Here is a 15,369-nt window from a genome sequence, read left to right as displayed (position 1 = left end):
ATGAACAGACACTTCACTAAGAAAGAGATCAGGGCAGCCAACAAACATATGAAGAAATGCTCACGATCACTACTCATTAGAGAGATGCAAATCAAAACAACAATGAGATATTATCTCACACCAACAATAACAGCAAAGATGAAAAACGGAGAAGACAATAAATGCTGGCGGGGATGCAGAGAAAAGGGGACACTCTTGCATTGCTGGTGGGATTGCAAAGTGGTCCAACCTCTTTGGAAAACAATATGGCATTTCCTCAGAAGGTTGAAAATAGAAATACCTTATGATCCAGCAATCCCTTTACTCAGTATTTACCCACAAGAAAAAGACATATGCACACCAATGTTTATAGCAGCTCTGTTTACCATAGCAAAAAGGTGGAGACAGCCAAAGTGCCCATCAGCTGAAGAATGGATAAACAAATTGTGGTGCATACACACAATGGAATATTATGCTACATTGAAGAATAAAACTTAAATTTATATGCTTGTTCTCAGTGATTTTACTTCTAAGAATTTATCCCTCTGATATGCTCTTAGTACATGTACTTCGAATGGATAAATAAATTATAATACATCTACTCTTTACCTTCACCACTCATCAGTGAGTTTGTCATACTGTGGTGACTTGCATGTTGCTGTAAGCTATGACACCTGTATTTTAAATATCAGCAGGGTCCCGCATGGCAGACATGTTTCAGTGGAGTTTCCAGCAAGCAAGGTTGTATCATCTGCATATCACAAATTGTTAATGAATCTTCATCCAATCCTGATGCCACAATCTTCTTCATATAATATAGCTTCTAGTATTATTTGCTGAGCATTCAGTATGGTGAAAGAATACAAGCAACCCTGGCACACACCCTCCCTGATTCTAAACCATGTAGTATTCCCTTGTCGTGTCCAACAACTGCCTCTTAGTCTGTGTACAGTTTCCTCTTGAGCACAGATTAGTGTTCCGGAATACTCATTCTCCACAGTGTTGACTATAGCTCTTCATGATCCACACAATCAAAAGCCTTTGTGTAGTCAATAAAGCACAGATAACCATTATTCAGGTGTTCTCTACTTTCAGCCAAGATCCATATGACGGCAGCAATTAGATACCTCGTTCAGCGTTCTTGTCTGAATCCAGCTTGAACCACTGGTACTTACCTGTCAATGTACAGTTGCAACCATTTTAAAATTATCTTTAGCAGAATTATTCTTGCATGTGATATTAATAATCTTGTCCAGTGATTTCTGCATTCCATTGGGTCACCTCTGGGATGGACACAAATATGGATCTCTTCTGATTAGTAGACCAGATAGTTTTTTTGGCCTGCTAGTTTGTTTAGAATGAAACAGAGACTTGCATCTTCCCAATTTCTTGGCATAGATGACTGAGTGTCTCCAGTGCCACATCAGATTTCAATTTGTATTCCATCAATTCCCCGGGCCTTGTTCTCTCATTGCCTTCAATGCACCTTAGACTTCTTCCTTTAGGATCATTGGCTCTTGATCATATGCTACCTCTTGAAATGGGTGAATACCAACCATTTCTTTTTGGTACAGTGACTTTGTATATTCCTTCCATCTTTTATTGATGCTTTCTGCATCATTCAATATTTTGCCCATATTGTTGTTGCTAAGTGATGTTGAGTCAGTACCAACCCATAGCAACCCTGTATAGGGTTCCCAAGGAGTGGCTGTTGAGTTTGAACTGCCCACCTTGCACTTCAAACTGACATTACAGTCTAGGGCATAAACCCACAGCGCCACACCAGGATTCCATTTTGCCCATAAAATCCTTCAATATTGCATGAATTCTTTGGATTCATGCTTGAATTCTTTCTTCAGTTTCAGCTTGAGAGTTGCTGAGCATGTTCTTTCTTTTGGTTTTCTAACTCCAGGTCTTTGCACATTTCATTATAATATTTGACTTTGTCTTCTTAAACTGCCCTTTGAAATTTTCTGTTCAGCTCTTTTACCTCCTCATTTCTTCTATTTGCTTTATCATTTCTACGCTGGAGAGCAAGTTTCAGAATTTCTTCTGACATCCATTTTGGTAAACGTGTTGCTAAGTGCCGTTTCTTATCTTCTTCTTAATATCTTGTCTTCTTAATGAATAGCCACTGAAAACCTTATGAATAGCAGTGAAACATTTCAGATATAGTGCCTGAAGTTGAGTCCTTCAGTTTGGAAGACACTCAAAATACAACTGGAGAAGCCTCCTCTTTAAAGTAGAATTGACCTTAGTGAGGGGGAAAGAAAGGGAGGAGGAAGAAGCAAGGGTTACATCTTCTAAGACCTTAGCATCATGGATGATAAAGCTCGAATACTTCTTAGAAGCACAAATGGCGAGACTGTCTCAAGTACTTTGGACATGTTGTCTGGAAGGACCAGTCATGCTTTGTAAAGTGGAGGGTCAATAAAAACTCATAAATTTGTTCTTTTGCCAGTCCATGGTACTTTAATATTCTTCTAAGATAATTTGCTCAGTATACAGATTGAATAAGTATAGTAGAAGGATACTTTGGCACACACTTTTCCTGATTTTAAACCATTCAGTATCTCCATGTTCTATTCTAATGACTGCCTTTTGGTCTAGGTACAGTTTTCTCGTGAACACAATTAAGTGTTCTAGAGTATCCCTTCTTTGCAGTGTTAATCTATAGTTTGCTCTGAACCACACAATTGAATGTCTTTATATAATCAATAAAGCACAAGTAAACATCTTTCTAGAGAACCCTGGTGACACCGTGGGTTAGACACTGGGCTGCTAACTGCAAGGTCAGCAGTTTAAATCTAACAGAAGCTCTGCAAGAGAAAGGTGAGGCTTTCTGCTCCTGTAAAGTTTGTTGTTGTTGTTGTTATATACCATCGAGGTGGTCTCAACTCATAGAGACCTTATGTACAGCAGAACGAAACACTGCCCAATCCTGGGACAACCTCACTATTGTTGCCACACTTGAGCCCATTGATGCTGTCACTTTGCTAATCCATCTCACAGGGAGTCTTCCTTTTTTTCTCTGAACCTCCACCTTACCAAACATGATATCCTTCTCCAGCGACTGGTCCCTCCTAACATGTCCAAAATATGAGAGACAAAGTTTGGCCATCCTGGCCTCCAAGGAGCTCTCTGGCTGCACATCTGCCAACACATATCTGTTAGTTCTTTCGGCAGCCATAGCACTTTCAGTTTTCTCCTCCAACACCATAAATCACATGCATCAATTCTATAGTCTTCCTTTTTCACTGTCCAGCTTTCACATGCATATGAGGTTATTGAAAATACCGTGGCTTGGGTCAGGTGCACCTTAGTCCTCAAGCTGACATTTTTGCTCTTCAACACTTTAAAAAGGTCTTGTGCAGCAGATTTGCCTAATGCAATACGTCGTCTGATCTCTTGACTGCTGCTTCCCTGAGTGTTGATAGTTGATCCAAGAAGAATGAAGTCCTTAACAACTTCATTCTTTTCTCCGTTGATAAGAATATTGTTTATTGGTCCAGTGGTGAGGATTTTTGTTTTCTTTACATTGAGATGTAATCCATACCAAAGACTGTGCTCTTTAATCTTCATCAGTAAATATTTTAAGTTGTTAGGTGCCGTGAAGTTGGTACCGACTCATAGCAATCCTATGCACAACAGAACAAAACACTGCCCAGTCCTGTGCCAATTTCACAATTGTTGCTATGCCTGAACCCATTGCTGCCACCACTATGCCATTGGGGGTCTTCTTCTTTTTCTCTGACCCTCCACTTTTCCAAACATGGTATCCTGCTCCGTTGACTGGCCCCTCCTGATAGATGTCCAAAGTATTAGAGACGAAGTTTGGCCATCCTGGCTTCCAAGGAGCATTCTGTTATACTTCTTTCAACCCATATCTGTTTGTTCTTTTGGCATTCCATGGTACTTTTAATATTCTCCAACACCATAACTCACATGCATCAATTCTTTTACTGTCTTCCTTATTCACTGTACAACTTTTGCATGCATATGAGGTTATTGAAAATACCATGGCTTGGGTCAGGCGCGCCTTAGTCCTCAAGCTGGCATCTTTGCTCTTCAACACTTTAAAAAGGTCTTGTGCAGCAGATTTGCCTAATGCAGTACGTCATTTGATTTCTTGACTGCTGCTTCCATGAGTGTTGATCGTTGATCCAAGAAGAATGAAGTCCTTGACAACTTCAGTCTTTTCTCTATTGATAAGAATATTTATTGGTCCAATGGTGAGGATTTTTGTTTTCTTTACATTGAAATGCAACCCATACTGAAGGCTGTGGTCTTTGATCTTCATCAGTAAGTATTTTTAGTCCTCTTCACTTTCAGCAAGCAAAGTATCATCTGCATATTGCAGGTTGTTAATGAGATTTCTTCTAATCCTGATGCCACGTTTTTCTTCATATAATCCAATTCTTGGGATTATTTGCTCAGCATACAGGTTGAATATGTATGGTGAAAGATATAACGCTGAACACATCTCTCCTAATTTTAAACCATTCAGTGTTCCCTTGTTCTGTTTGAACAACTGCCTCTTGGTCTATGTACAGGTTCTTCATGAGCACAATTAACTGTTACAGAATACTCATACTTGGCAATGTTGTCCATAATTTGTCATGATCCACACAATCGAAAGCCTTTGCATATTCAATAAAGCACACGTACACATCTTTCTGGTATTCTCTGTTTCAGCCAAGATCCATTTCACATCAGGAATGATATCCCTCATTCTACATCCTGTCTGGCTTGAACCTCTGGAAGTTCTCTGTCAATGTATAGTTTCAGCCGTGTTTGTATTGTGTGAAGACTTACAGCCTCTGAAATCCTGTAGCGTTAATATGAGTCAGAACCAACTTGGTGGCTCACAACCACCACCAAACATCTTTCTGGTCATTGAAGCATAGTCAGTAAAGCACGAGTAAACACGAAAAGTACTTGGAAGATTTTGAGCAAAAGAGCAACATAATCAGATTTACATTTGAACAGAATTATTGGTCTGTTCTATTGAGAATAGATTTCAGAGAAGCAAGGGCTGCGGCAGACCAGTTAGAATGTCTATAGAGTATATTAAATATTAGACAATATTTATTATTCTGCAACTTTGGGGGCTGATTCTGGGTTTTGTTTTTTTTTTCATTAACAGTATGTTAGAAATGTTTTTATATAGTCTATAACTCAACTTTATTCCTTTTTTTCTATCATGTAATCCAACAAAATGAATGATAATTATTCTATTTAACCATTTGTTCATTGCTGTACATTTAGGTCATTTCTGTTGTTTTGCTATTAAAAGCAATGCTATAGTGAAAATATTTGCATGTGCATCTTTGTAGATACCAGGAAGTAGAAATGTCCCTGAATTTGGAATTTATATGATGAAGAATTGATGTCTTATAACATTGTTTTCACATCCAAAATAATGCATCTTTTCATCCCTTGCTCAAAATATATTTAAAGTTATTAATTTTCAGGTGTTGAATTTTTTTGCTCCTCATATGTGTTTTTTCATTTCTTTTAGTGACTTCCTACTGCTAGTTTTAAAGGACATTTTGTTGCAGAGGCCAACTCTTCAAGTTATTCTAATGAGTGCTACCTTAAATGCGGAGCTCTTTTCAGAATATTTCAATTTCTGTCCAGTTATTACCATACCGGGTAATTAAAATGCATCATTGAATGTTTATTGTTATTATAAGAAAATATAATTATTTTAAAGTTGGTTTGTGATGTAAATTAAAAGGCATGTATACCTCTTTCTAGAGAAGAAATGATGATAACAGAATCATAGCCATCCAGTGAAATTGATAAGGAGGTAACATTATATCCATTTGCCAGGAGAATTCAATTTTGTATGTGATTTCTTTTTCTGAAGTCTTAGTTATTTATACCGTTCCATTGTATGTAACACTAAAATGTGGGTCTATACTAGTAGTCTGTCATGAAGGGGAAAATAGTATTTGTGTTTAGTCTCTGTTCATTGCTTCTTGTTAAGTGCCGTAGAATTGGTTCTCACTCATAGTGACCCAGGATAGGGTTTTCAAGGATTGTTTGGAGGGTTTGAACCACCGACCTTGCAGTTCAAACCTATCTCATGGTCCAGGGCTTATCCTACAATGCCAAGCCAGGACTTTCTTCATTGCTGCTGTTGTTTTTAAGTGCCGTCAAGTCAGTTCCGACTCATAGCTAACCTGTATAGGGTTTCTGAGGAGCAACTGGTGAGTTTGAATTGCTGTTCATTACTAGAGTCTGCTAAATTTCAGGATTTGCATTTGCTTTGGGAGAACATGAAGTTAAATAGTGTGTGTTTTCTTTTGGTGCTTAATTGCCTCGTTGTGCTATTAATCTGTCTCCCTGAGCTCTGGTTTATCCTTCTGCCATAGATTGCCAAAGGGATGACTTGGGAGCATTGACTGATGAGTAATAGTACTGTTTGTTCTTATAGAGGATGTTGACAATACATAAAGTCAAAAAGGAAATTATATGCTTTATGTAAAATATAGCTGAATGTTTAATGGTCCCCTGTGGGAGGGAGGGAGTCTTACTAGCAAATGATCACTCTTCACTTCACACTTTTGTTTTCTTCACTAATCAATTTCTACATCAAAAACAATTTTTGGTCTTTTTAAGACCATAAAGCAAATAGCACTGTATTGTGTCACGTTTTAAGATAATTTTACTTATACAAACGATTTTCAAGATAGTTTAACAGGTAACTTTTGAAGCTTTTTCTGTTGTTGTTTTTTGTTTTTTTTTAGGTCGTACATTCCCTGTTGATCAGTTTTTTTTGGAAGATGCAATTGCTGTGACAAGGTAAGAAAGATATTAATTAAGATTCATTGAAAGTCATTAAAAATAGAATTATTATTTTACCCTAAGTGTGCCAAGATACGTTAGTCTTTCAGTTTTTCTATTTGAACATTTTGTTTCTTCCTTTATTTCAACAAATACGTATTGCATGAATTATTTGAATAATACAAGCAATATTATATATTAGATTAAGAGTACCAATTCTGGAAACTGACTGGTAGGATTTAAAACTCTCTACTTACTAACTTTGGAGTCCTGGTGTGGCACTGTGGGTTAATGCACCAGACTGCAAAGCCATTTGAATTGCAAGGTTGGTGGTTCAAGCTCACCAGCTGCTCCTCGGTAACCCTATACAGGGTTGCTATGGGTCAGAACCGACTCAACGTCACTGAACAACAACAATTTACTAACTTTAGAATATTGCTTAATCTCCCTACTCTTCAGTTTCTTCACATGTAAAATAGGTATTATCATTCTACTTTTAAGGAGTTTGCAATACAGTATGAGAATTATGTCTTTTTATCTTCTCTTCTGCTCCCATCACTATTATGCATCTTTGCTAATTTCATAGTTACTTCATGATACATATCCTCAAGCTAAAACAGTGGTTCTCAGATTTTAGTGTGCATTAATAACACTTGAAGAGCTTATTAAAATTGTTAATTTTTTGTGTTCATGATCACTAGCCATCAGAGAGATATAAATCAAAACAACAATGAGATATCATCTCACACCAGTAATAACAGCAAAGTTCAAAAAAGCAGAGGACAATAAATGCTGGAAGGGATGTGGAGAGACTGGGACCCTCCTGCACTGCTGGTGGGATTGAAAAATGGTCCACCCTCTCTGGATAACAATATAGTGCTTCCTCAGAAGGTTCGAAATAGAGATACCTTATGATCCAGCAATTCCTCTACTTGGTATTTATCCACAAAAAAAAATATGAGCCATAACACGAGTAGATATATATATATGCACACCAGTGTTCATAGCAGCACTATTTCAATAGCAAAAAGATGGAGACAGCCTATGTGCCCATCTATTGAAGAATGGATAAACAAACTGTGGTCCATACACATAATGGAGTATTATGCTACCCTAAAGAATAACAAGGAAGCAGCAAGCCACTGTATAACATGGATGAACCTTGAGGACATTATGCTGAGTGAAATCCATCACAAAAGGAGAAATACGGCACAGGTCCATTATTGTAAAAGCTTAAGAAAAAGCACCCACATTAAAAAGGGGAAAAAAAGAAAAAACTTGTGAAATTTGGAATTCTACCTGATTCCCATTGAATATAAATCACTGGGGAGACTGATTATCTTTCAACTAGTTTATCGATCTTTATTTTTTTCATTTTTAAAACTCATTGCCTCCAGAATTCTCATTAAAGCATGTTCTTCCTATTCTTAGAACCTTTCATTGGCTCCCGATTTCCCATACTCTTTGGACACTCACAGATCACATCACCTGACCTTCATTTGGTTTAACCTCCTCTCCTATTTTAATTCTTTCACCCATGCAGAGTGCTGGCTGTTTTTGCTCAAATACATAATACCATTACTATCTTTATGTTTTTATTCTTTTTCCCTCTTCCTTACCTACTCATTCTTCAGCACCCAGCTCAAATCAAATGCCCTGTGAAAATTTTCTTTTTCCTTCTTTACCAGAAGTCTTAAGGTGACTTTGTGCGTGAAATGACACTTATTCCCATCTGTCTAATAGTATGCTGAGTTGTTTTGATCTCTACCCCCATCAGTTTGTAAGTTCCTTGAAAGTGTATTTATTTTTATATACCACACCACACTCATCCCCACATTCCTTTGTGTAAACTAGGCATTAGGTAAACATTAAATAACCAAATAAATGCTGGATGTGGAAGGAGGATATGGAGTTTGATGGAGGGGAAGAGATGGAGGGAACCAAAGAGTATAGAACCATAGAATCATAGATTAAGCTATAGTACCCTTTCATCCAATGTAATCTTACAAATATTCTAAAGAACAGAGAGCTATTGTGGGAGCCATCTAGGTGACAGTGGTAGAAAGGACGACAGAGCCCCCTGTGTTTACTACACTCCCACCCCTTGCTATTCCTTGAGGTGCTGAGAAACCTCTGGGGCTCCAGGAAAAATAGCTTTAAACCACTTACTTAACCAAAGGCCAAATCCCTCAAAGATGTGAAAAGAAAACCCTTTGAATGTGATTTGCTAAAAGTTTTGTGCCAGGTTGGTTTAGTGATAAACCTAAACCTCAAATCCAGAGTCTACTACTCATTTTTTTGTCTTATCATATCTAATCATATTACCGCTAATAAATACTCTGCCCATGAAAACTGAGTTTTGAAATGTTATAAGAACAGTCCTATGGAGAAGTTCAGCCCAAAACAGGAAATGTGTGTCTAGAATGGAGAGGCAGCAGCTTGGACTGGTAGTTGAAATTTGGAGTGGATAAGAATGCCAAAGAAGAAAATAGAATGGGGAGGGTGTTTCCTGAGGCTGCCACTAGAAGGATCATTTACGAAGAAGCAGGCAGGTGAAGAGAAGGAGTAAAAGAGTAAATAGTCAGAGATAGAAGGACCTGTGATAATTCTGCAGTGTCACGGACATTGAGGGAACACCCATTTTCAAGAAGGTGTTTAGCAGTGCCCAGCCCAGCACCCGTTCCTTGAAAACCACCATGTAGAGGGTCACTGTGAGACGAAACCAACTCGATGGCACTAAACAACAAACATTTTGGAGAGATTAAAGGTAGTAAGTGTGCTACACTTAGAGCACTTGACCATGTAACAATGAAAAGAAACATTTGCCCCCTCCTCACTCCCCAACTAACTGCTGGCAATAGCAGCATTTAACCACTTTATCAGCTATAAATTTATCAACATTGAAATACATTTAGCAAGAATTAGTCAACTGAGAACAGCCTTTGCTTAAGTTGAGAGCAAACTTACCAGTTGATATGGATATGAACTTTCACATAGCTAGTGTAGAAAGTAATCACAGTGTCCATTGCCATGGATTTCTATTAGTTGTGATTTTTTCCAGATTGACCTAATCAAAAGGAAGATAAGCCACATTGGATCATGGTTTACAGAGTATAATGAAACGCTGATTCCGGCCTGTGAAATTGTGTTCCCCATTCATCCTCCTTCCACCACTCTATAGCTACAAATAAATGTATTCTGTGAATGTCTGTGCCATTTTCCCCTGGGTGAGGCCTTCTCCACAATCCTTAATCTGTTCTTTTACCCATATAAACTGGTCTGAGCCAAAAATCTCCTGGTGCGTGCCCTACTAGAAATAGGGCAGCCAGCAAAGTCCTGTACTGGTAGATGTTAAACACATGAATTGGGCAGAAATGATGCCATTCTACGGAATGAGCCCATAAAATAGGTGAATACTTATATCCTACACCAGTGTACACACACACACATACACACGCATTCCTTTGTCTTCATGCCCCCAGGTATGTGTTACAGGATGGGAGCCCATATATGCGCTCCATGAAACAGATTTCAAAGGAGAAGCTTAAAGCGAGGCGCAACAGAACTGCATTTGAAGAAGTGGAGGAAGATCTGAGGCTCTCTCTTCATCTCCATGATCAGGATTCTGTCAAGGACCAAGTGCCAGATCAACAGTTAGATTTTAAGCAGCTCCTGGCTCGCTATAAAGGTAATGTGCCTCCTAGGGTAATACTACAGCTGGGCAAAGATTTCTAGTGTCTTTTCCCAGCGTGATCCAGAAGAAGAAAAATATGTCTCCTGTTTCATTGTCTTTAATTCATCAGACCAACCTTAAACTTACCAAATAAGCAGTTCCAACTATGCTTAGGTTATCATTTTTATTATCTTTGTTGCTATTGCTGTTAGGTGCCATCGAGTTGGTTCCAACTCATAGCGACTCTATATGGAGTTTCCGAGGAGTGATTGATGGGTTTGAACTGCCAGCCTTGTGGTTCGCAGTCCAATGCTGATCCTACATTGGCACACCAGGAGTCCTTAACAGTGATGTTGTTGTTGTTAAGTACCATATAGTGTTTCCAAGGTTTGAGGTACGTATCTTGCTGTTAATAGTCCAGTGCTTTTCCTACAGCACCACACCAGGACTGTTTAACACTGATGTTGTTAAATGCCATCAAGCCAGTTCCAACCCATAGCAATCCTGTATTGAGTTTCTAAGGAGTTGCTGGTGGGTTTGAACTGCAGATCTTGCAGGATTCCTTAACACTCATAAATTAATACTGATAGAATACTATTATTTAATACATAATCCATATAGAAATTTTTCCAGTTATGTCAATAATTTGGAGTCCCTAAATGGCACAAATAGTTAAGCACTCACTTACTAGTTGAAAGGTTGGTGGTTTGGACCCACCCAGAAGAACACTGGAAGACTGACTGGTGATCTGTTTCCAAGAGACCTTGTAAACCCTCTAGAACACTTTCTAGTCTTCACAGGTAGGGGTCACCATGAGTTAGAGTCAACTCAGTAAACACAACAGCAACTTTCCAGTTTTACCCCCTGTTCAGGTTCATGCATTGCATTCAGGTGCTATATTGTCTTTAGTCTTTTTAATTCTGGGACAGTTCTTCAACTTTTGCCTTTTATGACCTTGATACTTTTCAGGCTAGTAATTTTGTAATATGTTCCTTGATTTGGTTTTGTCTGATGATATTTCCCCAGGATTAAATTTAGGCCTTAGTTTTTTTATTTTGGAATATCACAGAAACCATGTTGATTTCATCTCAGTACATGACATCAGGGAAAAAGAAAACAACCCACTGCCCATCAAATTGAATCCAGCTCCAGCAGTCCTATAAGACAGAGAAGAACTACCTCATGGGGTTTCAAAGGTTATAGATCCTTATAGGAGCAGGCAGCCTCATCTTTCTCCTGTGGAGTGGCTGGTGGATTTGAATCACTGACCTTTCAGTTAGTAGCCCAGTGCTTAACTACAGTGCCACCAAAACCCACTGCCATTGAGTCAGTTTTGACTCAGTAACCCTATGTGGGGTTTCAGAGACTGTAAATCTTTACAGGAGCAGATAGTTTCATTTTTCCCCACAGAGCACCTGGTGGGTTTGAACTACCACCCTTGTGGTTAGCAGTCCAATGCCTAAGCCATAACACCATAAGGCACTATCATATCAGGAAGCACATGATATTGGTTTGTCTCATTGTTGGCAGCGTTAACTAGGATCACTTGGTTAAGGTGTCTCTTCTGTGTGGTTACTGTTTATTCCTATTGTAGTTAATAAGTCATTTGTGGAGACAGACTTAAGACGATGCAAATATTCCCAAAATTTCAACCACTTGTTTTAGTTGCATTTGTAAGCTTTTTAAAATCTTTTTGGCACCTACCCTGAGCTGGGCATTTTTATTTATATTACTGAAGGCTGCCTCCTCCCTTGCCATACCCTATCCAACTGTTCTTGCTTCCTATGTGACCTCCTGTGGTAAGGAACCCTGGGAGCCTAGTGGATTACAAGCTGGGCTGCTAACTGATAGGTCAGTAGTATTAATCTACCAGTACTCCCGGGGAGAAAGGTGAGGCTGTCCGTGCCTGTAAAGATTTACAGCCTCAGAAACCGTACACAGGATCATGATGAGTCAAAACCGACTCCACAGCATAAAAACACCACCGCCATACTTAAGTTGTTGTGCACTGTTGTCTCTGACTCGTTGCAACCCTGTATAGGGTTTCCAAGGAGTAACTGATGATCTTGAACCGCCGACTTGTGGCTCAAACCAACCTTGTGGCGAGTGCTTGTCCTACAGTGCCACCCCAGAATTCCACACCATACTTACAAGGTTGGCTATGCTTGTGAAAACCTAAAGGCTATACTGCATTTGCCATCTTCCTTAAAGCCTAGACTTGAGACACACCTTAGCTCCTTTTAATGCTTTCCTTTGGTCTGCCTCCCAACCCCAACTTCTCTTAGCCTTTCCAAAAATACGGCACTTATTTTTCAAGTAAGAGCCTCCACACCCCCTTACTGTTCCTGCAGGAGAAGAGACAAGTGAGTTTTCCTGATTTTACCAGACTCTCCTCCCAGTCCTTGATGGGGAATGGTAATCATCAGGGACTAGTAGGCATTAGTCATTGTTCTGATGTTTAAGAAGATGTCCACAGCTCACAGACATGATTTCATTTAATCTTCCCAACATCATGAGAAATAAAGTTAAGAGTGTAGATCAAACATTTGAACTCAAAAGGGCAGCATTTACCCAAGGACAAAGTTCAGAAGGATTAAGAAAGGAGAAGGGATGGAAACAGGATGCGCAGGGAGGACATGAGATAAGAAATATTAATTTGGTGGTTGCAATTACTGACATGAAACTAAGTATGTATAAATTATTGGAAGGAAAACTGATCTGCTCTGTAAACTTTGACCCAATTCAAATAAAATGTTAAAAAAAAAAAAAACCATAGACTCCTGGGATATTCTTGTAGACCCAGTTTCAAGTCCCAATGCTCTCATAATCCAGTTCCTTACCTACTTTATGCATGTTTCCTTATCTACAAAGTGGAATTATTGACAGCGTTAAATGAGATAATTTATTGTTGTTAAGTGCTGTCGAGTCGATTGCGACCCACAGCGACCCTGTACAGAGTTTCTGAGACTGTAAATCTTAACGGGAACAGAAAGCGTCATCTTTCTCCCATGTAACAGCTGGTAGTTTTGAACTGCTGACCTTGAGGTTCGCAGCCCAGTTTGTAACCGCTACACTACCAGAGATAATATAAACCCACAATATAGTGCACAGATTTGGTATTCTAACGAAAGCCTGTCTAACCCTTAGGCACATGTTCGTTTTGTGTATCCTGTTGTTGTTCTAAATTGCCATCAAGTCACTTCTGACTAACAGCGACCCTGTATAGGGTTTAAAGAGCTGCTGGTTGGTTTGAACCACCAACCTTATGGTTAGCAGTCAAGCACTCATTCCACAGCACCACACCAGGACTCTTTTTGTGCATCATACCTGGTGGTCATTTTAATTTCTTTTAAATTACGGAACAAGAAAGTCTCCTGGATTTCTATTTTGACGTTTCAGAATTTTCTTTTTAAGACTTGTAACTGGATGTAAGCTATGCCTTTCTCATTTCAAACACAGAGGTTACCAAGGTTCAGAAAGTAATGCTGGGACTCCCATTCTAAGAAAGGGGAATAGAAGATTTGAGATCAGAAAACTTGGCCTTGCTACTCCTGTGTGGTGCTGGGCTGACCAATTTGCTACTCTGAGCCTCTGTTTTCCTGTTTAAAAACAAAAACAACAAAAAACAGACTCAAACTAGGAAATTTCAGTGCTCTCTTTTACCTTTCAGAAAAATAGTGTTCCCTAGCACATTTTTCCATTACACATCTATTGTGGAACTTGTGTGTTTCTGTGATGCTGGAAGCTATGCTACTGCTGTTTCAAATACCAGCAGGCTCATGGTGGAAAGCTTTCAGCAGAACTTCCAGACTAAGAATAGACTTGGAAGGATTGGTCGTCCACTTCTGAGGTATTAGCCCCTGAAAACTATATGAAGAGCAGTGACATGAATGGAGTTAAGATTTTCAGGCCTTCATATGCTGATATGGCACAACTTAAAATGAGAAGACACAGTGTAAACATCCATTAATAATTGGAATGTATGGAGTATGAATCTAGAAAAATTGGAAGTTTTCTAAATGAAATAGAATGCATAAAGATTGGTATTATAGGCCTTAGTGAACTGAAATGGCCATTTTGAATCAATCATATAGTTTACTATGCCAGGAACCACAAATTGAAAAGGAATGGCGTCATATTCATCATCCAGAAGAACATTTCAAGATCTGTCTTCAAGTACAGTGCTGTCTGTGATAGGGTAATATCTATGCAGTCTACAAGGAAAACCAGTTAATGCCACTACTATTCAAATTTACGCACCAACCACTAAAGCCAATGATGATGAAATTGAAGACGTCTAACACCTCCTTCAGTCTGAAATTGATCAAATATGCAATCAAGGTGCACTGATAATTACCAGTGATTAGAATGCAAAAGTTGTAGGCAAAGAGAAGGAATCAGCAGTTGGAAAATACGGCCTTGGTGGTAGATATAACTCTGGAGATCACATGACAGAATTTTGCATGATCAGTGACTTCTTCATTGTAAATAACCTGTTTCAACAACATAAACGGTGACTGTATTTGAGCACCTCACTAGATGGAATCCACAGGAGTCAAACTGACTATGAGAAGAGATTATGGAGAAAGTCAATATCAGCCTAAACAAGGCCTTGGACCAACTATGGAATAGACCATATACAAATTCAGGCTGAAACAGAAGAAAAAATTTTAAAGTCCACAAGAGCTAAAATAAGACTTGGGTATATCCTACATGAATTTGTTGTTGTTGTTGTTGTCAGGTACCATGGAGTCGGAACTGACTCATAGCGACCCCATGCACAGCAGAATGAAACAATGTCCGATCCTGGGCCAACCTCACTACCGCCTCCACACTTGACGCCATCAATGATGTCACCTGGCTGATCCATCTCGTTGAGGGTCTTCCTCTTTTTCTCTGACCCTCCACCTTACCCAGCATGACAT

General features: G+C 39.0%; 1 protein-coding gene across 1 annotated transcript in view; it reads left to right on the top strand.

The window, feature by feature from the left end:
- Positions 1-15,369, top strand: part of DHX57 (DEAH (Asp-Glu-Ala-Asp/His) box polypeptide 57) — an 83,142-nt gene that overhangs the window by 24,359 nt on the left and 43,414 nt on the right. The window contains exons 9-11 of the mRNA XM_006839377.1: positions 5,501-5,634; positions 6,735-6,789; positions 10,254-10,459. Of these exons, the coding sequence (XP_006839440.1) occupies positions 5,501-5,634; positions 6,735-6,789; positions 10,254-10,459 (395 nt within the window). The remainder of the gene's footprint in view (positions 1-5,500; positions 5,635-6,734; positions 6,790-10,253; positions 10,460-15,369) is intronic.

The sequence above is a fragment of the Chrysochloris asiatica genome, unplaced genomic scaffold (genome assembly GCF_000296735.1).
Source record: "Chrysochloris asiatica unplaced genomic scaffold, ChrAsi1.0 scaffold00024, whole genome shotgun sequence".
In the NCBI taxonomy this organism is placed as follows: Eukaryota; Metazoa; Chordata; class Mammalia; order Afrosoricida; family Chrysochloridae; genus Chrysochloris; species Chrysochloris asiatica.
Note: the sequence above shows the minus strand (reverse complement) of the source record. Positions and strands in the feature narration are given on the sequence as shown.